The sequence below is a fragment of the Chaetodon auriga genome, chromosome 1 (genome assembly GCF_051107435.1).
Source record: "Chaetodon auriga isolate fChaAug3 chromosome 1, fChaAug3.hap1, whole genome shotgun sequence".
In the NCBI taxonomy this organism is placed as follows: domain Eukaryota; kingdom Metazoa; phylum Chordata; class Actinopteri; order Chaetodontiformes; family Chaetodontidae; genus Chaetodon; species Chaetodon auriga.
In genome coordinates, this window is record NC_135074.1 from 24,607,501 (window position 1) to 24,631,495 (window position 23,995).

The 23,995-nt window shown below is 41.4% G+C and overlaps 1 protein-coding gene across 1 annotated transcript; it reads right to left on the bottom strand.

Moving 5' to 3' along the window:
• Window positions 1-3,177: 3,177 nt before the first annotated feature.
• Window positions 3,178-20,123, bottom strand: rbms1a (RNA binding motif, single stranded interacting protein 1a). The gene is made up of 14 exons (XM_076730983.1): window positions 19,496-20,123; window positions 17,128-17,270; window positions 15,336-15,394; window positions 14,034-14,125; window positions 12,505-12,662; window positions 11,273-11,352; window positions 11,056-11,156; window positions 10,613-10,662; window positions 10,422-10,512; window positions 8,456-8,506; window positions 7,491-7,592; window positions 6,629-6,697; window positions 6,322-6,396; window positions 3,178-5,203 (listed from the first exon to the last, which is right to left on the bottom strand). Exons 1-13 carry the CDS (start codon window positions 19,544-19,546, stop codon window positions 6,328-6,330), a joined length of 1,116 nt encoding a protein of 371 aa, XP_076587098.1. The 5' UTR covers window positions 19,547-20,123; the 3' UTR covers window positions 3,178-5,203; window positions 6,322-6,327.
• Between the last annotated feature and the right edge of the window lie 3,872 nt (window positions 20,124-23,995).

A 23,995-nucleotide genomic window follows, 5' to 3' on the forward strand; every position in this document is an offset into this window, starting at 1 on the left:
GATGATTGTATAGCCCCAAAATCACATTTTTGTCTGAGAGGGTTTTACAATTTGTACAACATGCAACACTCTTCATGCTTAGAGTCTTACTGCTTTAGATAAAAACACAGTCTGCAGCCATGCTAGTGGCACTGTGCGGCTGTAGACTACATGAGCTAAATGCTAACATCAGCATGCTAACATGCACATGATGATGATGCTAGCAAGTTGGTATTTAGCAGGCATAATGTTCACCATGTTCATCATGTGGTTTTGAGTGCTGGCATGCAAACCTTTGATAATCAGCCCTAAACACAGAGTGCAGCTGATGCAGATGGGAATGTCATTAGTCTTGCAGGCATTTGGTCATAAACCAAAGTATAAGGTAAAATCATTTTAACCCAGAGACAGTGCTAAAGCAAAAGTCAGGGGCTTCACCAAAGTCTCTGGGATTCATCCTCTGGGGAACATGAATGTACAGAATTTCACAGCTTTCCATCCAGTATGTTGTTAAGATCTTTCAGTCTGTTGGTCTGACTCACAGACTGATGTTACCACTCCCCAGGAAATTCAAACAATCCTTTAATTAAAAAAAAACAGAACCCTCAGGAAGAGCAACAGGGAGGTTTAGTTCTTCCTGGATCGACCGACACGCAACAGTGTCAGATGCACAGAGAAATATTGTCGGTGTCCTTCGACAACCACATGTCAACTTTTCATGAGCTCAGAGAGAAAAACGACTTTGTTTGCAGCTTTGTGACGATGCATTTTTCAGATTATCCAAACGGTTTTTAAAATGTTTACCTTAAGACGTAGGAGAATTTTCCCAGCCCTTTGGAGAACACTTAATCCTTAAATTTATGTTAAAAAACAAAAACATATTTGAAGTGATGACACCATGACACATATTGAAGTACAGAATGTACAAGAAAGAGAAGAAAAGTACACAGAACGCAAAGACAAACATGTTAGAAGTCGCTCATACCTGTGGTTTGTTTATTGACCGCTATTTGCACAGCATGTTAGTGAGCGAGCATGAAGAACTATGTATGAAATCTTAGAATAAGAGGAGCAACAAATGCTCTTAAAGGGTCAGATATTGGGGTGTATTCATATCTTAAATGGTGATAACTACAATAACTCTCAGTGGCAGGCTGACTATAACTGTAAGAGTACCTTTAGCTACAGTTATACTTTGAAATAGTATTATTTTAACACTCTCTACCCTATTAAAATGCAAAATTACTCATGACGCACTCTACTGCATATGACTGTGACATTATTATATACTGGCATTATATTATTATTACTGATTTATTAATATATAAGGAACATTTCAGTGTTACAGCTAGTCGAGGTGGAGCTCATTTGTGACTGCATAGGACTGCAACTAATGATTCTTTTATTATGGATTCATCTCTTGATAATTTTCTCCATTAATTGATTGATTGGTGTTTGGTTTTGTTAGAAAAAAGTAAGAATTGATGTCACAAATACCCAAAGTGACACCTTCATACTGCTTGTTTTGTCCAATCAAACGTCCAGGCCTCAAAGTTATTGTTGTTTCATTATTAAAATGGTTAAAAAGAAATGCAGCAAATCGTCATGCTGCTGGGTTTATGCACCATTTGTACTTAACTGCAGTATTGTGTAAATGTTCTTAGATGATCTATTCATCATTTCAGTTTTTTTTTTTTTTTTTTTCTGTCAAGAATTTGAAACGTTCTCTGGAGCAAACTTCTCACTTACAAGGATTTGTCTTCTGTGACTGTTAACTGAATATTTTTGGGTTTTGGACTGTTGGTTGTACAAAACAAGACACGCGAAGATGCTCTCATATAAAATAAACAATTAACCACGAAAATAACCAGCAGATCAATCAATAATCATTTTTTTGAAGCCCTAAACTGTATAAATACCAGCACATTGCCTATTTCCTTTTAGTTATTGCCATTTTAACATACCTTAAAACACATTTAATTCTAATAATAATAAACTTATTTGTTTAGCTTACAGACAGAATAAATGAACTTTCGAAACAATTTGGAAATAACAGCACTGAGAGCAACAAGTAGTAAAAGTCTGCATCTTTAGGAAGCGCCCCATGTGTTGAACTGCTGACGAGTATCACACTAAATGAATGATACTGGATACTGAAGCGGGCCTCCCCTCTTAACGTGTGTGCCCCGAGTCTGACCTTGGGCTTCCTCCAGGGATCAGTGCCATGTGTCCCCTCAGCTGTGGAGAATTAAGAAAGAGACAGCGAGCGGATGAGAGGAAAGAGAGAGACTCTACTTGGCATGTATCTTATGTTCAAAGGGTTGATGCCCTTACAATAGGCTCTTGATTGACGGGTGTGTGTGTGTGCAGGGGCTGCATGGGATGTGTATGTATGTTCCTAGAGTTGGGGGTTGGACGGATGATGTGTTGCAGGGGGGTGACAGTGGGTGTGATGGCTAATCTTGCATCCCGGTGGTTTTGATCCTTTTGAGTGGTAAGAGATGAGGGCATGGTGCCTTTATGTCTCTGGGATCAGCTGCGCTAAGTCTGAGCTTAAGAAGGGAGATCCGGTGCTAGAGTGAAAATACAAAGGCTGTGTGCCTGAAATAGTGCAGAAGAGGGCCGGGGCATGAACACACACATGTTGCTCATCCGATCTGCCTTTGGTTACATACATAAGATCAGACACAGTCACATATGAAGCTTGAAAAAGCTTGAATCTTAGTTCTGGATACAAATATGCTGGTCAATTTTGGCTCAGGGTGCCCTCTGCTGCCACATAATCAATACAGCTGTTCAGAGTTTTCTTATTGATATTTATTGTTTGGTCAGGAAGTGTTGGGACCAGATATTTATTTACTTACTTTACTTTCAAAGGTGGAAGAGAGAATCTAAAAAAAACCCCCCAATGCATCATGGGTTGCACTGTGGAAATTGTAGGATGCAACACTACTGTAGCTTGATCCAGACCAGGGTTTAAATTTAGGATATCTAGTCGTGGATCCACCCAGAACACAGCACAATACTAACTGCTGGAGTACACTTTTAAGTCTCTAAATCTCTAAATTTGCCTGTGATTACAGCAGTGAAATCAATTAGCATAACCTGGTGATATTCTGTATAGCGATCCGTGTTTTACCCGTGTAGCCAAAGCCTGATCTATACATACAGTTAAACTGAAGAGACAGAAGTCGTATCTGAGAAAGAGCCTTTTATTCAGCATTGTTTTTATTCCAATGTTTTCAAAGGGGAGAGCAAGGAGAGGATTGATTGAGAATCAGTTGAAGGTGACAGGGGGAAGCAATGAGGATAACATGTACAAGATTTTTTTGTTCTTTTCATTTTTACATTTTTTCCCAGCAACAAATGTTCAGAATGGGAAAGCACGCTCAGTAAAAGCCTGGTTACTGCTTGTATTTTCCGATGGTGAGCATTTACTGCGACAGTACTATTGATCGGGGAGAAGCACCGCGACCGTACAGCTTTGACCTTTTTTCTTGTAGTAGTAGTGTAGAGTTCTTACATCAGAAATCATCAGTTTAAAGAAAAAAAGCAAAGCAAGCAATAAAACTCACTTAGTTTTCACTTTTGGCCCTGAATGTATATAATTTACAAATCTTATTCTGAACAAACCAACCTTTGAACCACATAGTCAGTCATGTGGTTTCAACTTCCATCCAACTCTTATTAAATATTGCTGTTTTTGAAGTATTTCGTACATGATTGTTGCATTTGTTTTGCATCAAGCAATATTTTTTTTTTACTTTTCCACTCATCCCAATTGTTTGGCATATACACCATTACACTGCTGTAAAACCAAATGACCAAAATTTGGGCTTTACAGTAGCAGATAGGGACTTTTAGTCTTTTTTTTTTAAAGGAAAAAGAGAAAAGGTAAGGGAAAGTCATCTAAGATCTGTCTAGTATGGCAAAAGCAGAAAAATGCAGCGAGTAAATGCATGTAGCCTGCATTCATTTGTTTCAAACACATTGTAAACCGACTATTTTCAGGAGGAGCTTGTAGTTGTCCTACTTTGAATCTCTAAAATGGAGCCTCACAACTGAACGACACTCATCATGTTGAGAAAAACAAACACCAGAACAGAAGCAATGACAAACGAAGATGAAGCAAAGCACAAGGTTTCTTTGCAGATCAGGAAGAGAAGCGCTGCATGTGGGAGACAAACGGCAGAAGTCCTATTTTAGCCAGCTCCTGAGCGTGGCTGTTGCTCTGCTTCGTCCTCTCTGGTGAAAAGGGGGCTTTACCTGCAAACCCCGCAACGCCAGCAGACTCCAGCAGAACTATGAGGTAGATCACTGGTCAAACTGACCACAAGACAAAAAAGAACCCTCCTAAAAGATGTCCATTGGGTGTAAAACTTGTAAAAGGACGTCTCTCTTTTTCGCATCTCATCATGAATTTAAAAAAAAAAAAAGGGAAAGAGGGAAATTAAGGAATTACCTTGCTCTGAGTTTGCCACTGTTCTTTTTTCTCAGTATTGCCGTGGGACTCTCATTGTCTTTATTGCAACCAGAAGACTAGATAGTGAAACACTCAATGGAAATCTCATGATTTCACACACACATTTGACCAATCAGATAGAAATATGACACCTGATCAAGTTCGATGAAAAAATGTTGGAGAATGTTTGATGTGACGTAAGGAAGGCACCTTTTTCCAATAACAAATTCATTAATTTCCTAATGAAATGGTCACCTGTATCAGCAGTCAAGTGCGGCTGAACACTAATTGATTCTGTAAGCTATTCTGTGGCAACTTTGAAAACCAAAAGGAAGCTATTCAGGAACCTTAAACTTCAGTGCAAACAAGGTTTTGCAAGGTTTTTCATATATCACAAATAAAGGAACTATAAAATCATAGAGACCTTGAAGGGGGAAAATATCTCAATCTCATGCATTTTAATATCACACCATACTGGGGGGGGAGGGGGGGGGGTCCTCTGGCATTTGTTTGAGAATCCTTGAAAAAAGAGAAAAAGAAAAGCGTGTGGTTTCTTATCAAAATAAATCTGGATTTTTTTTTTCCTGTGATTAGCCAACTGCTTGAGTCCATTTACACTGTCCGCATTTTCCACCACAAACATCGGGGCTGTGCAAAAAAGTTCATGTGTCTGGTCCAATCAGAGAAGGCGGTGACTGTTATCACTGTGATGTCATCCGCAACCTCACACCTGCCCTCTGGCTCACGGAGCAGTAATCTAGCCTAAAGTAAAGACACAGAGAGCAGAAGCATTGATATAAGATCTATTAAGAAAGAAGAAGAGCAGCATTAGGTCATTATTATCTTTGACCTAAACAGTGTCGTAGTATTTCTAATAAACGAGGGTTCTTAATGACTATTGATATTACGTTTATATTGTGCTTATTTAAAACCTCACTCCACTCAAAAGTGCTTTTTACTTAATGTTATACTTCATTGGGATGTTTGAGCTTCACTGCAGTTTAAGGCTTTTTTTTACATCCATCTGCTGAAATTCTCTTTTCTCACCTGAAATCTGAGTTTAACAGTCTGATACTCACACAAGAGAAGCGGGAGGAGATATTTCGACAACAGTGGGAAACAACAAGACCTCCACGTTGGAGAGAATTTAGCTGGGAGAATGTTATTTGTTGTTTCTGTACCGCTGCCTAAAAGAAGTCTTGTTCAAATCAGACCGACTGCTGGAGATCTTGTGATAACAGAGGCGCAAATCACTTTCATATATTGTGAAGTTGACACTCTGTGGCTTCCAAAATCTATATTTTTTTCTCTTTTATGTACCTGATTAAACTGAGGGAACTTGAGTGGAGGAAGAAGGATAAACATTGAGAGTATTATTGATGGCTTGTACTGTGAGAAATCCCAAACTAAGAAGACAATAAATACCTCGTGTTGAAGAACGGCCTGACCTGGAGAACAATACATATGTGATGTCTCAATCTTAAGACCAGACTTTTTGTGAACACATTCAAGTGTAATCCTCTGTCTGTGCGTGAGTTTAACACGTGTATGTATGAGCAAGATTTAGTTTGTTTTGACACGTCTAAGGGAAGTAACTGCTCATTGGTACCTTTTGTAATAAGGCATCCTGCATAAAGGTTTTATAAATTACAACACTTCAGCCCAGAATTTCCTCATATTAATGTCTTATAACTGATCCATAAAGCCTTAGTGACTGATTCCATAACCATTAACCAACTAGTTACTTGCAGCATATAACCTCTTGGCGTCTTATCAGAAAAGTGGCACCTTAACTTTTATGATGTGACAGTAAATCTGCTGAAATAAACAACTCGCCGGCATTCGCCTCATACGGTTTACTGTGAGAAACCCGAGCGTACCTGTGATTACTTGCTGAGCTGGCTGTAAGGAGACGAGTTGTTGGAAGAATCCACTTGCTGCGGCGTGCCGTTTTCCTGAAAAGCAAAACAGCATCTCTTCATTTCCAAAGCGATAATAACTATCTTCACAGTGTTTGCACTGAGATAATTGATAGTCTCAGAGGACGAACACTTCAGAAATGACTCAAGGCGGTATGAATGGGCTTGGGCTGTTGCAATATTCTGAAACAATCACTCTTTTGAGATATATCACAGTTAAATGGACACCAGGCAGAAAGTGAATGAGACAAAGATACAAGAAACTTACAGGTGCTGCCTGCAGGGGAGGATATTGAGGCATGTAAGCTCCCTGGACACCAGGGTTAGCTGAAATATACTGTAATATGAGAGAAAAAATCCAAATTAGATGATGGTATATCATATTTTATCAGACCTGAAAAACTGGCTTTCTACACACGCATCTCATGCTACTTAGCTTTACTCGTATAGCACTGTAAACACAGTTGATCCAACATAAAGCATAAAAGCATAATACATAAAGATTTGGTTTGCACCATGCACATAGAGATAACAAAATCCTAGAGAGACTCCAGGAGATAAATATGAGCAGATCCGGTCAGACCACAATTACAAGCCAATGAGTAAAAGTGTGTTTTAAGTTGACCCTCTCGCTGTAGCATTTAGTCCCAGACCTAGAGGATCTCAGGTCGCGGTATGGAGACATTACGACTGCACTGTACTATTTAACATGTCATCCACTGCACATTTAAATGCCACTTGGACTTGTAAGACATGAGCTCTGAAAATATATAGACTTAAAAGGCTTTTGCTCTAAAAAAAAAAAAATCTAGGTTTTCTACAATCATCCTGAGAGCAAAGAGACCTTCAACCTCTGGTTTAACTCTGCTTCACATGAGGCTCCACACTGTCATTGAGTTTCAGACAATATGTTTGTTTAATAGGTTTATGTGACATATCAACCGCACTAATCCTGGGATCCACGCACAATGTCCGCATTACAGATCTTTCTAGTGAGTCTGTGTGTAATATTTGTCCTGAAACTAACATTTTATCATGATATTTCTGAGCATCTTCTATTTAATCACACTATACAGATCTAATTCGATCAATGCCGTGTGTGACGTCGCATATCCCAGAATTCAACTCACCGCTCCAGTGTTTCCCAGTGACAGCTGACCCATCTGCTGAGTAATCATGGCTGAAGGGTGCAGTGACATGGAGGGATCCACAGAGGGAGACATCACAGCAGCCTGTAATGCAAGGCAGCTGCATTATAACCACATATCACATGACTCTACACTTTAATTCAACTCATTCTGATAAAACACCACCTAAAATACCAAATATAGGCTGCAACAACAGTTTCAGGCAGTGCTGAGTACACAGTAAACACAGTACTGTTTAAAGTATGTGGAACAGATTAGCTGAGGGGGAAGGGTATTTTTGTGGCTTTGAGGGTTTACAAAATATAAAATCATACAGCTGCAGCAATAACTCCATGACAATATGCTACTCTGAGATAAACATGTGAGTTTTCTACGTTCCTGGGTTACGTTAAGGGATGAAAGTATGTAAAAGGTATGGCGCTGCCAGCTCTGGGTCTGTTTTCAGATGGGGTGTATTCCTTTAAACATGACGCCTTCAGGGAATAGGCCATTTCCGACTAAAAAGTGGGGGAGGGGCAGATCAGCAGAGACACTTGTTCCACTGGAAACCATCTGTTGGAAGAGTCAAAGAGTCACAAGACTGTCTCTGCTTCAGGCATTTCCTGCTGGATCCAGGGAGAGGGAGGAGGGGGCGGCAGTGGCTGAATGTCTTTTTAGTTTGTTCCATTTCTCTTTCATACACACTCCAACACACACTTACAACACGTAAACACACAGTGGCTATTTCCCAGAACTCGTCTCAGCTCTGTGCTTCTCCTACATTTGGGGAAGTTTTGGACGTTGCTGGTTTGATTGTGTCAGCAGAAAAGGCCGATTAAAGTAACACTGAGTTACAGTGACCTCAGAGCTTTAACTGTGGCGGCGCCACACACCCATTTCCTGTACACAGAATAGGAGCGAGTGTATGAATACAATTTTAAAAAAAGCCAAAGCTGTTGTTCGCTTACCGGGTGCTGCATGATATATGGCTGATGTGCCACCCAAGAATGACTCTGTACCTAATGTGGGGTCAGACAGGAAGGGAGAGGCAGAATGAGAGACAGACAGAAGGAAGAGAGTTATTGGTGGGTCTTGAATCAAACTTTAATGTTACAAACTAACTTTACAATAGCAGTAAGCACTGTTTTGTTCCTAAATAGAAATACAAGGATGTTTTCAGCCTGAATAACACTTTTGGACTGCAACAGCATATACTGCACCCATCTATTCATCCATTCATCCACTGTTCCTGCTCAGGCACCTTAGTCATCCATGAACCCAAAAATATCCAAAGCCTTCAGTTTTTAGGGCCAATCTGGCTCCCCCTCTGTCGGCGTGGGACTTTGGAGCTTTTAAACTACCCCAGTGACCTCAGCCAATAGGATGGCCTCCAAGCACCATGAGTCTCACAGTTCAGCCTCCTGTTCTGAGGGCATGTCTGTCTGAATAGGTCAGCAATTTGTCGCCTCGCTTATAGCCTGGGTGAGATCCTGCCACCCTCTCCTGAGTTCTCCAGAACGAAGGTGAAGCTGGCAGAAGCTTATCCTGGTGGCCTTTTACCAGCATGTCCCATACTCTGGTTTTTGCATATGCAATTATATCAGGAGCTAAGTCCATCACCTGTGCCCACCAAGCCCCCATTTTTAGCTCTGCAGCCTCCCTCAACGCGGGTGTCCACTAGAGGGCTCTGGGGCTGCCCACCTTGGAACAAGCCTCAAGGCAAAAGCCAGGTATCAGGTGCAGCGCTCAATGGGAGGAAGGCAGGACACTGGCAGCAGAAATTGGACATTGGAGGCGGAGGAGCTGGAGCATAAAATTAAGAGATAGCAACTGGATATGGTTGGACTCGCCTCTGGAATCAAACTCCTACATAAACATGATGGATGTGTGATCAAACTCTCGCCTTCTCTCAGTGGATGAGACGGTTGCTTGGATGTGACTGTTAGATGCATTCTGGCTGTTGTGTGTGTGTGTGTGTGTGTGTGTGTGTGTGTGTGTGTGTGTGTGTGTGTGTGTGCGTGTGTGTGTGCTGAAATTGTGAGTGAATTGGGTCCTTGAGAAAAGCTTCACCTACTCCACAATCTTACTTCAGTGGTCAGACTGGCAATAAATAGGACACCTAGAGGGGAGTACCTGAGACAACCTGCCCCCCCCTAACTGCCTGACTAGGTGAGCCTTTGTTAGATGTCAATAGTCCTTATGGATTGGCACGAAAAAATTCCTTGTTCAAACACAAGAAAGCTCACACACTAAGTGTTCATAGTGCCAGAACTGTTAAGGTGCCAGGTCGATAATTGACTTTGCAGTTGTTTCATGAAATGTCAGCTCTCCACATGAGGGGAACGTGTAACAGAGCATGTTGTGAACATCTGGCAGAGAGCTACATTCAAAACCTCTGCTGTGTGTTGCAACCGTGCTCCATGAGACCCCTCCGATTCATGCATCATATGCAAATTAGTTTCAAGTGACAGATCTTGTCAGTGGTGGGAAGTGTTTCTGGTGCCTGAAAGTAATGAATCAAAACTTCAAAACGAGTCAAATATTACGAAACAGTGAGCAAGAACCCAATTCAGAGAAAGCGTGACTCAGAGAAGATGACTGTACCTGTTGAAAAGAGTTGGTTTTTTCCACTACTTCCCTCCTATGAAACATTAAGCCTTCTGTCATATTGCATGATTTCTAATTGACAAAGCCTTTCAAACACTTAAAAAAAATCAGATGATCATTCAATGCCACATGGAGCTGCCAAAGTGAGAGGTGGCCCATGCAGGACCACTTTAGCACCTATTCCTACATCTACAGCACCTGTGCAACCCACACACAAGCAAAAATACACCTTAACCCACATATACGCACCATAACTTCAAATGCAACATGGAGGGAAAGAGAGAGATGATTTAAATTCAGCCCTGGCTGTTGGACATGTTTATGTACCTGGTAAGCCGAGACTGGAGACATGTAGGGAGACATCGCAGGCTGCACAGTCATTATCCTGTTGGTCACTGGATACGGAGAAGGATAGTATCTAGGAAACAAGGCAATATTTCAAAATAAAGCTCAAGAATTACGACTCTCTTCAAAAGTCAAATGGTGTCATGACCTGCCATTACCTGAGTGTGACTTACCCATTCTGTAGAGCAGCTGAGGAGGGGTCATAGGTAAGAGTCATTGCACCCTAAGGTGAGGAAATAGGCAACAAAGTGGAATTACATGTTTGCATCTTACTGCTGTATCATCACAACTGAACCCAATATGAAACAACAATCAGCGCACATTAACACTTTATCAGTTATAGTGGGTTTATATGGGGATAATTTTAGCATTTGAAATATTGCTAATGGGGATCCGAATAAAGAATATCTTTGCAAGAGAATCAAAATTCTGTTGCAGACTATGAGTGTCTGTAGATTTCATTGTTCATTTGCAAGTTGTTTTTTAACTACATGTTAAAAATATATATACATGTTGGCCATAATAAAGACTTCATTCATTCACTGTCATCACATTAACATGCAGTAAAGAGGTGCAAAAGGTTACAAAACCTGTAAGATGACAGGTGGATACATACTAGTCTGAGATCTCCCGTCTGTCCATTGGGAACAAATCCACTATGAGCATGTTTCTTCCTTTGACTGTCTGCAAACTTACACAGCAACGGCTGAGAGGGAGCTGGGGGCAAAGCACAAAGAAACAGCATGTTAGCAGCTCACTCAGCAATCAATCATCGCCGCCTCCACAGTTTTTATTGGAAGGAAAGTCTATAGAAAGGAGAAATTCTTTCCTACCCAGAGCTCCGGACGCTATCTTGATAAACTTCCCATTGAAGTGGGAGATGACGGCATTACACTGCTCTGTTGTGTCCATCCTGACGGGGAGAGAAGATAAAACAACAATGACTCATCATTAAAATCACACGCAGACGATCTGCAGTCAAATTTTCTTTCACACGAGGCGGTACTGTCAGCCGTGACGCAAAATGGTTATCACTTGGCTCGATTAATACAGAAGTTCGATCGCTGCAGCTCATGGGTGGATCGAAGAGGGAAGTCCACACAAATGCCAACACAAACACGGCCTCCATGTTTCTTGCATGTTCAGATCAGATTTACACTGATTGCTATTACAAACGTACTGAGAGCAGAATGTGTCTGCGATATATCATTCGTGATAATCTCTTTAGCAAAGATTTAGACATTTCTATCGTGATAACGGCAATGTTCTGGCTTGTTGAAGTGATGACGTTATACCGTTGCACGCAGCAACAACGAGCATGGCTGAAAGCGAAAGCAACGTTGCTACTGGCTGCACGGCGAAGGGGTCAGCTTGAAAAAGGGAGCGACTTCTGTGGAAGTGGTTTTGTTACGAAATATCAGATGTACAACAAACCGAGTTAAAATGCAAGACGTGCAAGAAGGCTGAAGCAACAAGAGGGGGCAAGACAACAAACTATTTCACCACCTCAAGCAGAGAACGAGGAGAGCCAAGAATTCTGCGAGAGGAGCTCAGCCGCTACTGTGAGTTTTAAAAACTGCGATGGCTCAGCATAGCATCGCCCAGTCTCTGGCAAGCTGTGCTCCGCATTCTGTCATGTCGTCAAGAATATGATTAGTGCAGAAACACCCCGAAATATCCAGATTTTTTTAGGGCCATTTTGCCCAATCCCTAGACAGCAGTGTAAATACAGATGTCCTGTCCAGACAACAGGGCAGGACTGACTCCAGTTAGTAAGTTTCACTGTTGAGCTCAAAGATGGATGTTTGAACATAGTCCTTGTTGCTCTAAATTGCAATAAAACTCAACCTCTGGTCATTTATTGTGTAATATAATGCCAAAAACGTACCAGAATAATACACAATTTGTTCCAAATGTTCACAATATCTTATTTTCAATAAAATGTTGAAATAACTTGACGGGTAATTCTGGACATTATTCATCATCATAGGTTTCAAAGCTGTAGGTGTTTTTCTACAACTACTTTAAAGGCGATTCAGCAGAGAAGAAATCCTCTGCGACTGACCTGGCGAAGCCCACGCCTCGGCTGTTGCCGCTGTAGTCCCGGAGGATCCGTGTGGAGACGACCTGGCCGAAGGGCTGCAGCATGTTCTCCAGCTCTTTCTCGTCCACGGAGAGAGGCAAGTTGGAAATGTACAGATTCGTGGGGTCCTGTTCCTGTTGCTGCTCGCATAGAAAGATGGAAAATAAGAAGTATAGTGAATGTGTTTTATTGTGTACTTTGCATGTGACATCTGACCTGACATAGCCACATGCTAAGATGCATATGACCAGTGTCTCATGAATAAGGCAAATGTTATTGAGCTACAGATAAAGGCAGCGCTGACATTATAGACTACATATTCTTTTTCTATGAAGATATGAAACTTTCCTGTATGGATGAGGATTTGAGACTCAACTAAAGTACATCTAGGGGAAGACATTTGCTTAAATAAACATTCATAAGATCACTCATGTTAGGTTTTCATCACTTGTGGGGTCATTACATAGACTTACATTTATTTCCTGGAGACTTACCCTAACCATAACCACTACTTGTCTAACCCTAACTTTACCCTAAACTTACTCTAAAATCCAATGATTTACATTGTGGGGACCTGCATTTTGTCCCCACAAGTACAGCAAGTCCCCACAATGTGACTGTGCAGACAGATCTATGTCCCCATAATGTGAGAAATACATAGGCACACACACACGGAAACACACACGCACGCACGCACGCACGCACGCACACACACACACACACACACACACACAGAAACACACTTCATCTGTACTGTGCAGCAGCTCAGCACAGTCTTCCATAGAGACAGCAGGAGAGCAGCGTAGCCTAGCTACCACAACACACAAACTGTGTTCTGTGTTTGCTCCAAACAGAGCAGCTACATGCAGGTCTCCAGAGAGCAACCCCTTCATCAATGAACTCTCACCCATGCATTTAAGCACGGCACAGCAACACACGCTGGGCTGGGAGAGCGGAGGGACTGAAAGAAATGCAATGATCCAGGCACTTTCTGCTGCCCGCTACGAGTCAAATCACAGATGTGATGCAGAAACACCCTGTTTGTCATCTAAAAATATTTTGGAAACATGAAAAACTGCTTTACTTTAAATTAGTCACAGAGGATCAAGAATGGCTCACAGCAGCAGTACTGTTGCTATAGTGCTTCGGTGCAGATATGCCTACATCAGTATGCATGACTGATAATCAGTGACATAGTAATAATACTGGTAAAAATCTGTACAATCTGCCCAATATAACATCACTGGGATGGTGTGTTAGTGTGTGGGCTGGTGGTCCTGTGCGTAACATGTCACACTCACTGACAGGTTATTTGGCAGAGAGAGACGTGACATCTGGTTTCTACAGTCAAAGTAAATGGGGTCACGGGAAGAACAGCTTGTCAGCTGAGGTCACGTGACCAGTCTAATGTCATTCTCCAACACACACTGCACACATGCACACAAACCCAGAGAGATGTTCACAAGCAAGACAAATATGCGCACACACACACATGCCTGCACCAAACTCACCTTGGCCATCTGGGCCTGTATGCCGCTGGTTTTCAGAGCATGTACTGCCTTTAAAGCAGCCGCCGGGCTGTCAAAGTCCACAAAGCCGTAACCTGTAGTCAGTAAAACAGTATTTACATGAACAGTCATTAATGATAAGGACGCCCACCTATTGTACATTATGTGCTATCACTATTGCTGAGACGTGGGTCGTATATATTTTATTCATTGATTATTATGGTAAACATATCAAGATGCAAAACAATTTTTAAAAATCTGATTTCTCATCGATTTCTCTGCGACATTTTAGGAATAGTTGAACATTTTGGGAAATCTGCTAATCTAGTCTTTTCCCAAGAGTGAGATCAGAAGATTGATGTTCGCTCTCTGAAGTTGGAGCCAGCACTTTGCTCGCTTGTCTTAGCATAAAGACTGGAGGCAAACAGCTAGCCTGGCTCTGCTCATAGGTGAAAAAGCCTGCGTACCGGTGCCTCTAAAGCTCACGAACATGTTATATCTTGTTGAATTAGTACAAAACCAAAGCTGCAGTTCCGAGGGGCTGGGTGCAGTGATTTCTTGGGGTCTTGAACTCTTCAACTATTCCTTGAAGGACCGCACAAACATCTTTTGATCTTTTTATTTATGACAAAATACACAGACTTTGAGTGTGCCGTTTCCCATTTTCCAAAGCACAACATGGTGTTTGTGATTTTGTTTTCCCATCATTCACTGGTTTCCATTCATTTCCATGTGTTTGCAAACACTGTAAACCTGCTTGCGTCAGGTAATCCATCATAATCTGCTTTTGTTTTTGTCAACTTTATGTTATCATTGCATTGTGATGCAGTGCAGACTTTGCAAATCAATCTGCACGTTCAGCGGCGATGTCATACGACGACGCAACAAGCCTGACAAACATAAAGGCAGGCACATTCACTGCTCATGTTCACCGTGATGGATTGCCCAACCTGAGCAAATATCAAGTCAGCGCGAACTGATTTTCATACACTTTGGAAACGAATGAAAACCAGGAGTTGCCTGGAAGGCATGGAAATTCATTCAAAAAACCTAAAGCAACATGGTACGTTTTCATATCTTACGAGCATGCAGTCATACAGTATAAGTGCACCTAAAATGTACAGAAACACTAGTTATTTTTGTGCTCCAGCTAAACAGTTTATCCGGTGAGTCTCCAAACTTAAACACGCAGTGGAGATATGTTCCAGCACTGGAAGTGGATTTAAGTTATACTGTTAAATACATGCTTAATCTCCTCATGCAGCCCTGATACGTGATGACTGCTAAGTTAATAACCATACTGACCTTTACATTTGTTGGTTGTCTTGTCCAGGATTGCCTTTGCTGACTGAATCTTGCCATACCTGGTGCACACATCAACACGTAGATTATTGTCAAAACTCTCAACAAGCAGGACTTTCGATATTATTTTAGCATTTTAGCTTTTATTTGGCTTGTAATTGTATTTCCAATTTGTTCACGGAGATCAAAATAAAATACAACACAAGCAGAGAAGAACAATCCATGAAAAGAATAAAAACTTTGTACTCGTGGAGGTGACGGGTGAGGCACATAATGTACACCAGTGCTATCTCCTACATGTTTCCAAACACAACTAATCCAATGTCAACATTTCAGGCATTGCTTACGTCTGACTTTACACTCAAGTTGAACTGTGGCACAAGCTTGGAGCTGCTATCTGAGCACGCACGCACACACACACACACACACACACACACACACACACACCATACAGACTGAATGCTGAGCTTACATCACCATTCAGACCTTGTTGCTATGAAAAGCGCTTTCATTTCTGCTTTGTGCTGGCAAACACCATTGGGAACATGAACAAAACACAAGCAAACAGGACACAAACAGCTGCTGCTGCTGCTGGTTACATGGGTGAATGCCTTTCTCCATATGTTTGTGATTCAGAAGGAAAAAGAGGAGACAAAACTCCACTAATTATGGCAACCACCACACTAACCACCGCTCGGACTGAAGCCTATAGTATGAAGTACTGAACATGCTCACTGGGATGCTTTGCATGACTCTGCTTTTTTTTCTTTTTAGAAAACAATCATTGTTACAGTCCGTTTCACGTAACCTACCACAGCTGAGCTACGACTTTTGCATGTGAGTGACTGTTTGTAGAGATATGATGGCTGGAGCGCTTCATACGTCAGTGTAGACTGGTTAAACCAGTCTGTGTGGTTTTCTTTTTTGCACTTAAACTGCAGCCAATCAGCATTTCTTTGTCTGATTTCAATTCAGCTTTCTGACCTACAACCATTTAAATGCCAAATACTTTCTTTTATTGAGGAAGCTGTCCCAAAAGTCTCTTCTAATCAAAGAGGAAACAAATCAGAACTAAATTTAAAGCTTCTGTAAATTACTAAAAACCCTGCTGAAATAATAGTTTTAAGATTATAAGCTCACAAAAAATAACTTCACCTTTTGGGAAATAAGCTACTTGCTAAGCGTTTAGATGAGAGGACTGATTGCACTTTCATTTTTGTGTGGTAAAAATGAAGCTATCGCCTGCAGCTGTTTGGCTTAGCTTAGCACAAAGACTGGAAAGAGGAAGAAACAGCAACAGTCCTAACCAGCCAGTAATTAGCATTAGAAAAACTGGCGTGTAAAAACGACATGTTGCATTTTTCCAGGGGTCAGCTGTTTGTCCCAGTTTCCAGTCTTTGTGCTAAGCTAAGCTAACCATCTCCTGGCTGTGGCTTCATATGTTCATGAGAGTGGCTCAATCTTCTCATCTGACTCTTGTCAAGAAAGCACAAAAGCTATATTAGCTATAAATATTCCTTTACATTAAGAATGGATTTACTAAAAAAAAAACATTACTTAACAGTTACATCAGCATAAATTTGCACTTTGCAAACTGTATTTTAGTCATTTTGTACAGTATGTGCTTGCGGTCTGGGAGAGACCAGAATCAGACTGGAATGGCACTGGTATGTGATACCTTAAGCCCACTATTGGCCCCTTTTTTCAGCACAAAAGCATATCAGGGACAAAAAACTGGTGTGCACACACATATGCATACTTGTTATGTCCATGCTGTATATGTGCGTATACTCACTGGTGACAGAGTTTGACCAGGTCCAGGTCTGTAGTCGCAGGAGGCAGGCCGCGGATGTACAGGTTGGTTTTGCTGAGCTGCTCCAGGCCTGTGCTGCTGCTGTTGCTGCTGCTGCTGGGACTGGACGGAGTCATGGGGTAGGACTGCACACAGGAAACCCACTGTTAGGAAGTTTACGGGAGCTAGATAATCTAATTTAAATCCAGGTCAACAGAGATCACAAGAACTTCTCATCTGTGTGAAACAAAAATGTAGGGAACACACGGAGGGCACGATCGGACTTTATTGTTTTAAGCATGCGCTGCTTTTAAAGTCGCTGTTCTTCTTAAGATGATAATCATCAATGAGCCACACAGCAGACAACACAGCTTAGGTTCTTCTGCTCTGTCACACACCTGAGACAACATCAGGAGTCCAGTGGTGGAAGCACATTTGCTGAAGTGCAAGTTTGAGGTACTTCACTTTGTACTTGAATGTTTGCATTTTATGCTACTTTATACTTCTATTCTACTACATATCAGAGGGAAATATTGTATGTTTTACTCCACTCATGGTAACTTTACAGATTAAGATTTTCCATGAAAAACATATGATGAGCTTATAAAATACGATGCAGTACTTTACAAATAAACTCCCCAGAAATGTATAAAGCAACTAATATGAGCTACACAGTGACAAATTACAAGTAATTACATCCAATAATATAACATACAATCAATAATATGACACTCTGACAAGAGCGTTCCTGCATTATGCATACTACTACTTTTGTTACTTTTGTCGATAATACAAACATTTTAAATGTGGGTTTTTTTTAGACTATATGATATTTCTTACTCTTCTTTACTTAAGTGAAAGACCTGAATTCTTCATCCACCACTCTCAGGGTCTCTGTGGCAGGCAGGTCCGACCTCTGAGCTCCTAGCTGTAGTAAAGATTCTGTCCACCAGTGTACTCCAGACTGTACACTGTGTGTGGGCCTTCATGTATAACCGAATGATTAAATCTCTGTTCAGGTCTTACATCCTGCCGTAGTGTTTATCAGAAACCTACAGTTCCCTTCATGCTTGTGAGCAAAACCACGCAGCGCTGCCCTGCAAAGCATTTCCTTCCTCTTACTCATTCATTAAAATAGCTCCCGGCCACCCCAAACCCTCTCCAGATCAGATCAAAGACAAAGCATGGCAGAATCACACCATCTGTCCATTACCAAAGGACAATCCACTCCAAGAGCCAAAGCCGGGGATACAACTACAGCCATGCCAGCAAGAATCACTGAGACATTCTCCCTCCGTCATGTGATGGTTAAATGTTCACAGCAGCTACACACAGAGGAGGAATTGATCGCTGTGGCGGTTAAGCCTGTAATGTCTTCAAGAAGAGGCCTCAAATTTTTGTTGGTGTGCAATTACTGCGCTAACTTTGTTAGAGACCATCAAGGGTTCACATCAGGCCTCCGAGACTGTACGCCTACTCCATTAGAGGGCAGCCACGGTGGTACATTTCACAGAGGCATCATCATCACACCTTATAGCAGACTAAACCTGCGTTACACCCACACTGAAAGCTCACTCACTGCCTCCCTGAGGGGATTCATATGTGGCTGGTTTCAGATCCCTGCCCTCGGAGTGATAGACGATGCCTTCTGATGAATAAATATTACAGTTTCAGATCTGAAAGGAGGATATTTGGGGTCTTATAGTCGGCAGGGCTCCGAACTGAACCCACACTGCTCGCATTCCCATCAGGTTATAATAACAGCTGCCTCTCACCTCTGTGCCTGCCTTCTATTCCCATCTTCCATCTAAATCAAAAGGTGTGATGGGAAAGCAAAGGGGCACGGCCTTCAATTACCTTTTTGTTCACCTGAGAGGTCAAAATGAAGGATGCAGGCAGCACAGTTCACTCCAGCACAATGACATACATTACATTACTCTCTGTCTCTCCCTCTGGAATCACCCAGAATGCCTTAATCTGGAAAATGGACCACAATAACTGCCATGCATATTGACCAGAGTGACTGGGCAAACAAGGTTATACGGACATAATAATTAAAGTCTCGGTAGTGGAGCTATAGATCGGGTCAGCAGCTGGTTTTATCTCTCCATGGAGCCTATCAGAGGATCAGCTTCCCGTTTGACAAGAGAGCAGTGGATCTATTTTTTATTCTATTTCTTTTTATTTGCTATTAAAAGGATGAGATATAAACGCATAAATTCAACATAAAAGCCAGAAAGAGCTTTCCAGTATCATATGAGGCTGCTATTGCCCAGCCTGTTTATTAAAATGCTGCCTCAAGTGTGAGCAGGAAAAAAAAGTAGGCAGAAATAATGATAATAATAAAAACACAACGAGTGTGTTGGCTTACCTGCTTGCGATTGGCTGTCTTCAGCGGGTTGCCTGTGTTTGCAAAGATCATCCTGGAGGTTACAGATGTATTTTATTTCCCACGAAAAATAAAATTAAAAAAAAAATCGCAACGATGAGCCACTAGAGACGGAATCCAAGCGGTGTGGAGCCTATAAAAGAGCCAGTCGGGTTAAAACATCCGCATACTGAACGGGCTTATTAACAGCAATAAAGCCTCGGTCCTGCATAGGTATACTGACACATCTACACCGTCAGATGCACACCAGGCGATGGACCAACCCTCCGGTCCGGTTCATTGATCTACGACGTCCTGCTGCAGCCCGCTCGGCAGTCCCACCTACTACAGACCAAACCATCTCCGCCTCTGCAGGGTGTTCGCCATCAAATAAACTGCGTGGCCGCCTCAGAAAAACTCGCACCGGCTGCTTGTTTTTGGTGACAAGGGCGCGTCGACGCGTCCGGCGAGCGGGGCGCAATTTCTAATGGGACGCGGAGCGCTTTTGGGTTTGATTTGACGGCGCACGATCGTTTGGGCCGAACGCTCGTCGCCTTTCATGTTGTTGTCGTCCGCACATACCAAGCATTCTTCACCCCCACCTCCACCAACCACACACACACACACACACACACACACACACACCCTCTTCCTCTTCCTACCCTTCCCCCCATCCAGCACACTACATGTCAGAGAATCAGGATGCAATGAAATACAAGCAGGGAGCTGGCCTGAGCTGGAGGTCACAGTCTCCCTGTAAGCCCAGCTATGGGAGAGAGTGGATTCAGAGGCCAGAACAGAGAGCCAGCATGTGGACATAACATCCATTTAAACATTTACTCTTATCTCTAATGTGCTGTTTTCTGAAATGCGGCTGGCGTCCTGTAGGCTCCATACAGCAGGCTTCTGTATGTGGATCATGTGACATAAAGGTTTAATGCTGGAGCAGAAACAAAATATTGACTTATAAATCCAGAGAAACATTAATCTTTTTTTTCCCTTTTGAGTGCATTCACAGGATTGATTTGCTTACATGCATTCTGCAAAAGGCCACACTAAGCGTTTTTCACATATGGCGCACGAATAAGTCACATCACTGAGAGATGGAGAAAAAAAAGAGGAACTATAGCTTTTTAGCTTCTGCTCAAAGGCTTCCAGTATATTTTAGAAGTGATTTTAAGGTGTGGTGGTTCGATGTTGACGCTTTCAAATGAGGTGGCCTCTTCCTACGTGTCTGATCCCCAGCGTTTGACCTCTAAGACCCTTTAGGTTCATCAGGCACGGGCTTAAATAAAGCTTTCAGTTGTTGCACCCAGATTGAGGAACAGCCTCCCTCATTACACCAGGGTCACCCCCCCACGCAATCAATCAAGAGGCATTTCAAACCAGCTCTATTCTTTATCTGCCTGTGTGTATATGTCCATGTTTTTAGGTCTTTTGCTTGGTAGTTCTTTTAATATGCTGACCTATAGCAATCGGAGGTCAAGTCATCTACATTTTTGGGGAGAATTTATGGGGTTTTTTTTGCCAACCAGGAGGGAGTTTACATTCTACAAATGAAAACTTAAGAATGGCGACTATTTTACGGACTGACTGCACTGAGATTTGACTTACATTTAAATATTTAGATCTACTTCTACCACCACTACTACTACCACTACACTACTACTAATATTAATAATTAATCAAGGATATCGGTGCCTAGATGATAATATAACATTTTTGACCCTTTTCTCAAACTGTGGATTTGTGTCACCCTCATAGCTTTCCCTAAATAACACATAAACTAAAGTAATAGATGTTTTTTTTATTTAAATCAGGAAATATTATTGAGCAGTTAAGTACACAAAGAAATCATTATAAGACATGCAAAATATAAAAAAGATATGCAAAATGTGCATTGGAGGGACTGATGATCTCATCATTTCTAAAATACTAGCCATGGCCCATTTTCATGGCATGATAAATTACTATACAGCACCACAATAATATCAGCCAGTGCAGTAACAATACATTATCGTGCAGTGAATTAACATTCAAACCTTAGTGAGATACTCTACAAGCAGCCTGTGCTGCCAGATATTTATTTTATGCTCTTGTGGATGTTGCAACATTTCCGAATATTCTAAATATGTTACCTGAATTTTGTGGGAAATGTGTAGAAAATGCTGCACCGATCGATGTGATCCAGTGTGGAATAAGATGATTTTTGGTTTGTTACTCTAAGGTTTTCTTATGGGTAAAAGTCTCTTTATCTGCCTTTTTTATTCCCTTTATTTCTGAAATGTTTGACTTACATCTTTTTGTAAACCTTAAATCATTATCAATGTAAAAGCCACTGGGAATCAGATGTCAAACGCAGTGTGGTGTGATATAATCCTTTGGTTTTAATTTAAAGTGGACAGTACGGTAATGACAGGAAATGAAAGGAGAGAAGAGGAAGGATGAGCAACAAAGGTACCCAGCTTGAATGAAACCACAGACTTTGCATCTCTGTATATGATGTTCATCTCAACCACTATACACAAGCTTCATGTTTATTCAGACAGCGAAAGTGGACAGATTAGTGGAGATGCAGCAGAGAAACGTAAATTTTCAGCTAGGCAGGCACATATGTGGCCTCAGAGGTGTTGGACTTAAATATAAAGGCACACATTTTAACTAATTACGCTTATTTTGTATTCACATATGGACACACTTAGGGCACAAAGCAGCGCTTGCCACTAGTAGACATCCTGCTGAGGGTCCTGTTTGAGATTTATAAAGTGAAGCTAAATCCAAATCCCATCAGGGTGCAGGGAAGCTCTTAAAGCATCAAATTTCTTTCCTTTATTTCCTCTGCTGGTAGGATTAAGGTTTCATGCTGGTGTTGTGTTTCAAGCTTCTTCGGATGGTCCTTGAACATTCCAATCATTCTTATCTGAATAATCACCTTCAGCAGTCTTGTATCAATGATTTCCTGTTCTCGTAATTGCCCAGTTTGATGGTCATTGATTAATAATCCTGTTGGATCAAATGTGCCGTAAACTGCCTTTCTGCTGGCAGGTGAGATTTCGTATGGGATTTAAGTATTGTAGATAAACCATATTTCACAGATTAAAGCTGTGTATATTGCATTTATTTCCATTGGATTCTTAACCTGCTGTCTTTCAAATGTATCAGATATCCAATAGGTCGATTGATCTGTATCATCTCGTTTATCCACCTATCCATTGTTTGTCTGGGTAATTTATCAGAAAGCATCAGAAATGACTTCTCTCTGTTAGGAGCCACAAAGGAACAGTTTTTAAATCGAACAACTGGAAGCTGTCCACCAATCACAAGCACAGCTGAATTCAATGAGACAACCCAGTCAGCAATAATGGTTCAAAGAACAATAAACTCGGTCCACTTGGAAGGAAAGATAATAACAGTTTGTTTCCTGTATTGTCTTGACTCTGATCGGGTCAATGTTTACATCAGATGTTTTAATGATGCATGTAAACCTGCTAAAATGTCATCGTAGGAGACCGCAGTCAAACTATATCAGCAATAATGAGATAAACATCGAAGCCACTGGATTTAGAGGCAACATTAATAATATATACCCCGCACACTCTCAATGCCAGGAGAAAGTAGCCCATCGTAAGGATGCACATCCTGGTTAAGTGTACTGAATGATGTCGAGGTAACAAGAGGTCCTGTGGGTGTGGGGAGGGAGGGACTGAGGAATGTGGACGATTATCTGCCCCTTCCTCATCCACTGAGGAATTAGGGAATTTGAAGTTCCCATTGATGTCCTCAGCATGCCGGCTGACCTGCATGGCTGTGCATTGTGGACAGAAACATTGCCAGGTGAGATCAACAAGTTGTTCGGCTGGATTGGCGACTGGCAGGAATGCAGGGCAGCAAAGAGAGACTTTTTCACAAGCCCAGTGATGGTGTGGTTTGGCTCAGAGTTTGTAGCTCCCCTGGGAATAATGAAATGTTGAAATATGAGAAACCACCCAAACATCACAGCTGCTTTCACTCTTTTTATTTAGTACTGTAAGCACTCAAAGGCACGGTCAGGATGCACCTTTACATTCTGTTCAATTAGAAAGTGTGGAGCTAATTACCTTAAGATATGCATTTAAATATCATAGTTACAAGTAATATTAGTTTTCCCACCAATCTCCTTACAAATATATTGATGCCATCCATTTGAAATTGGAAGCTTTTATTCAGTTGCACTTACAAAGCATACTGCAGTCATGTAAAAACATTTTAATCAATTCAACATTCTTATAAAACATCATCCATTTAAAATAATACTTCTGTCAAAATTGTAGATGTCCTATTTACAGAGAACATAGAGTGAGTAATGTAATAATTTATTTAGTAAGTTGTTAATCATTATAGATTTCAAATAGAATTATGAAATTGGGGAAGCTTTTGGTTTTATTTTACTGTAGAAAACAGTAAGCTAGTAGCAGCAGCATTATGAAATGTAATGACTGTGGCGCCCCCTTGTGTCACAATTTT

Excerpts from the sequence above, each read along its gene's own strand:
- rbms1a (XM_076730983.1), bottom strand. The coding sequence starts at position 19,546 with ATGATCTTTGCAAACACAGGCAACCCGCTGAAGACAGCCAATCGCAAG. Across the intron at positions 15,395-17,127 it reads CTGGTCAAACTCTGTCACCA|GTATGGCAAGATTCAGTCAG; the intron begins GTGAGTATACGC and ends TGTGTGCACCAG. Across the intron at positions 8,507-10,421 it reads CTCCAGTCTCGGCTTACCAG|GTACAGAGTCATTCTTGGGT; the intron begins GTACATAAACAT and ends ACCCCACATTAG.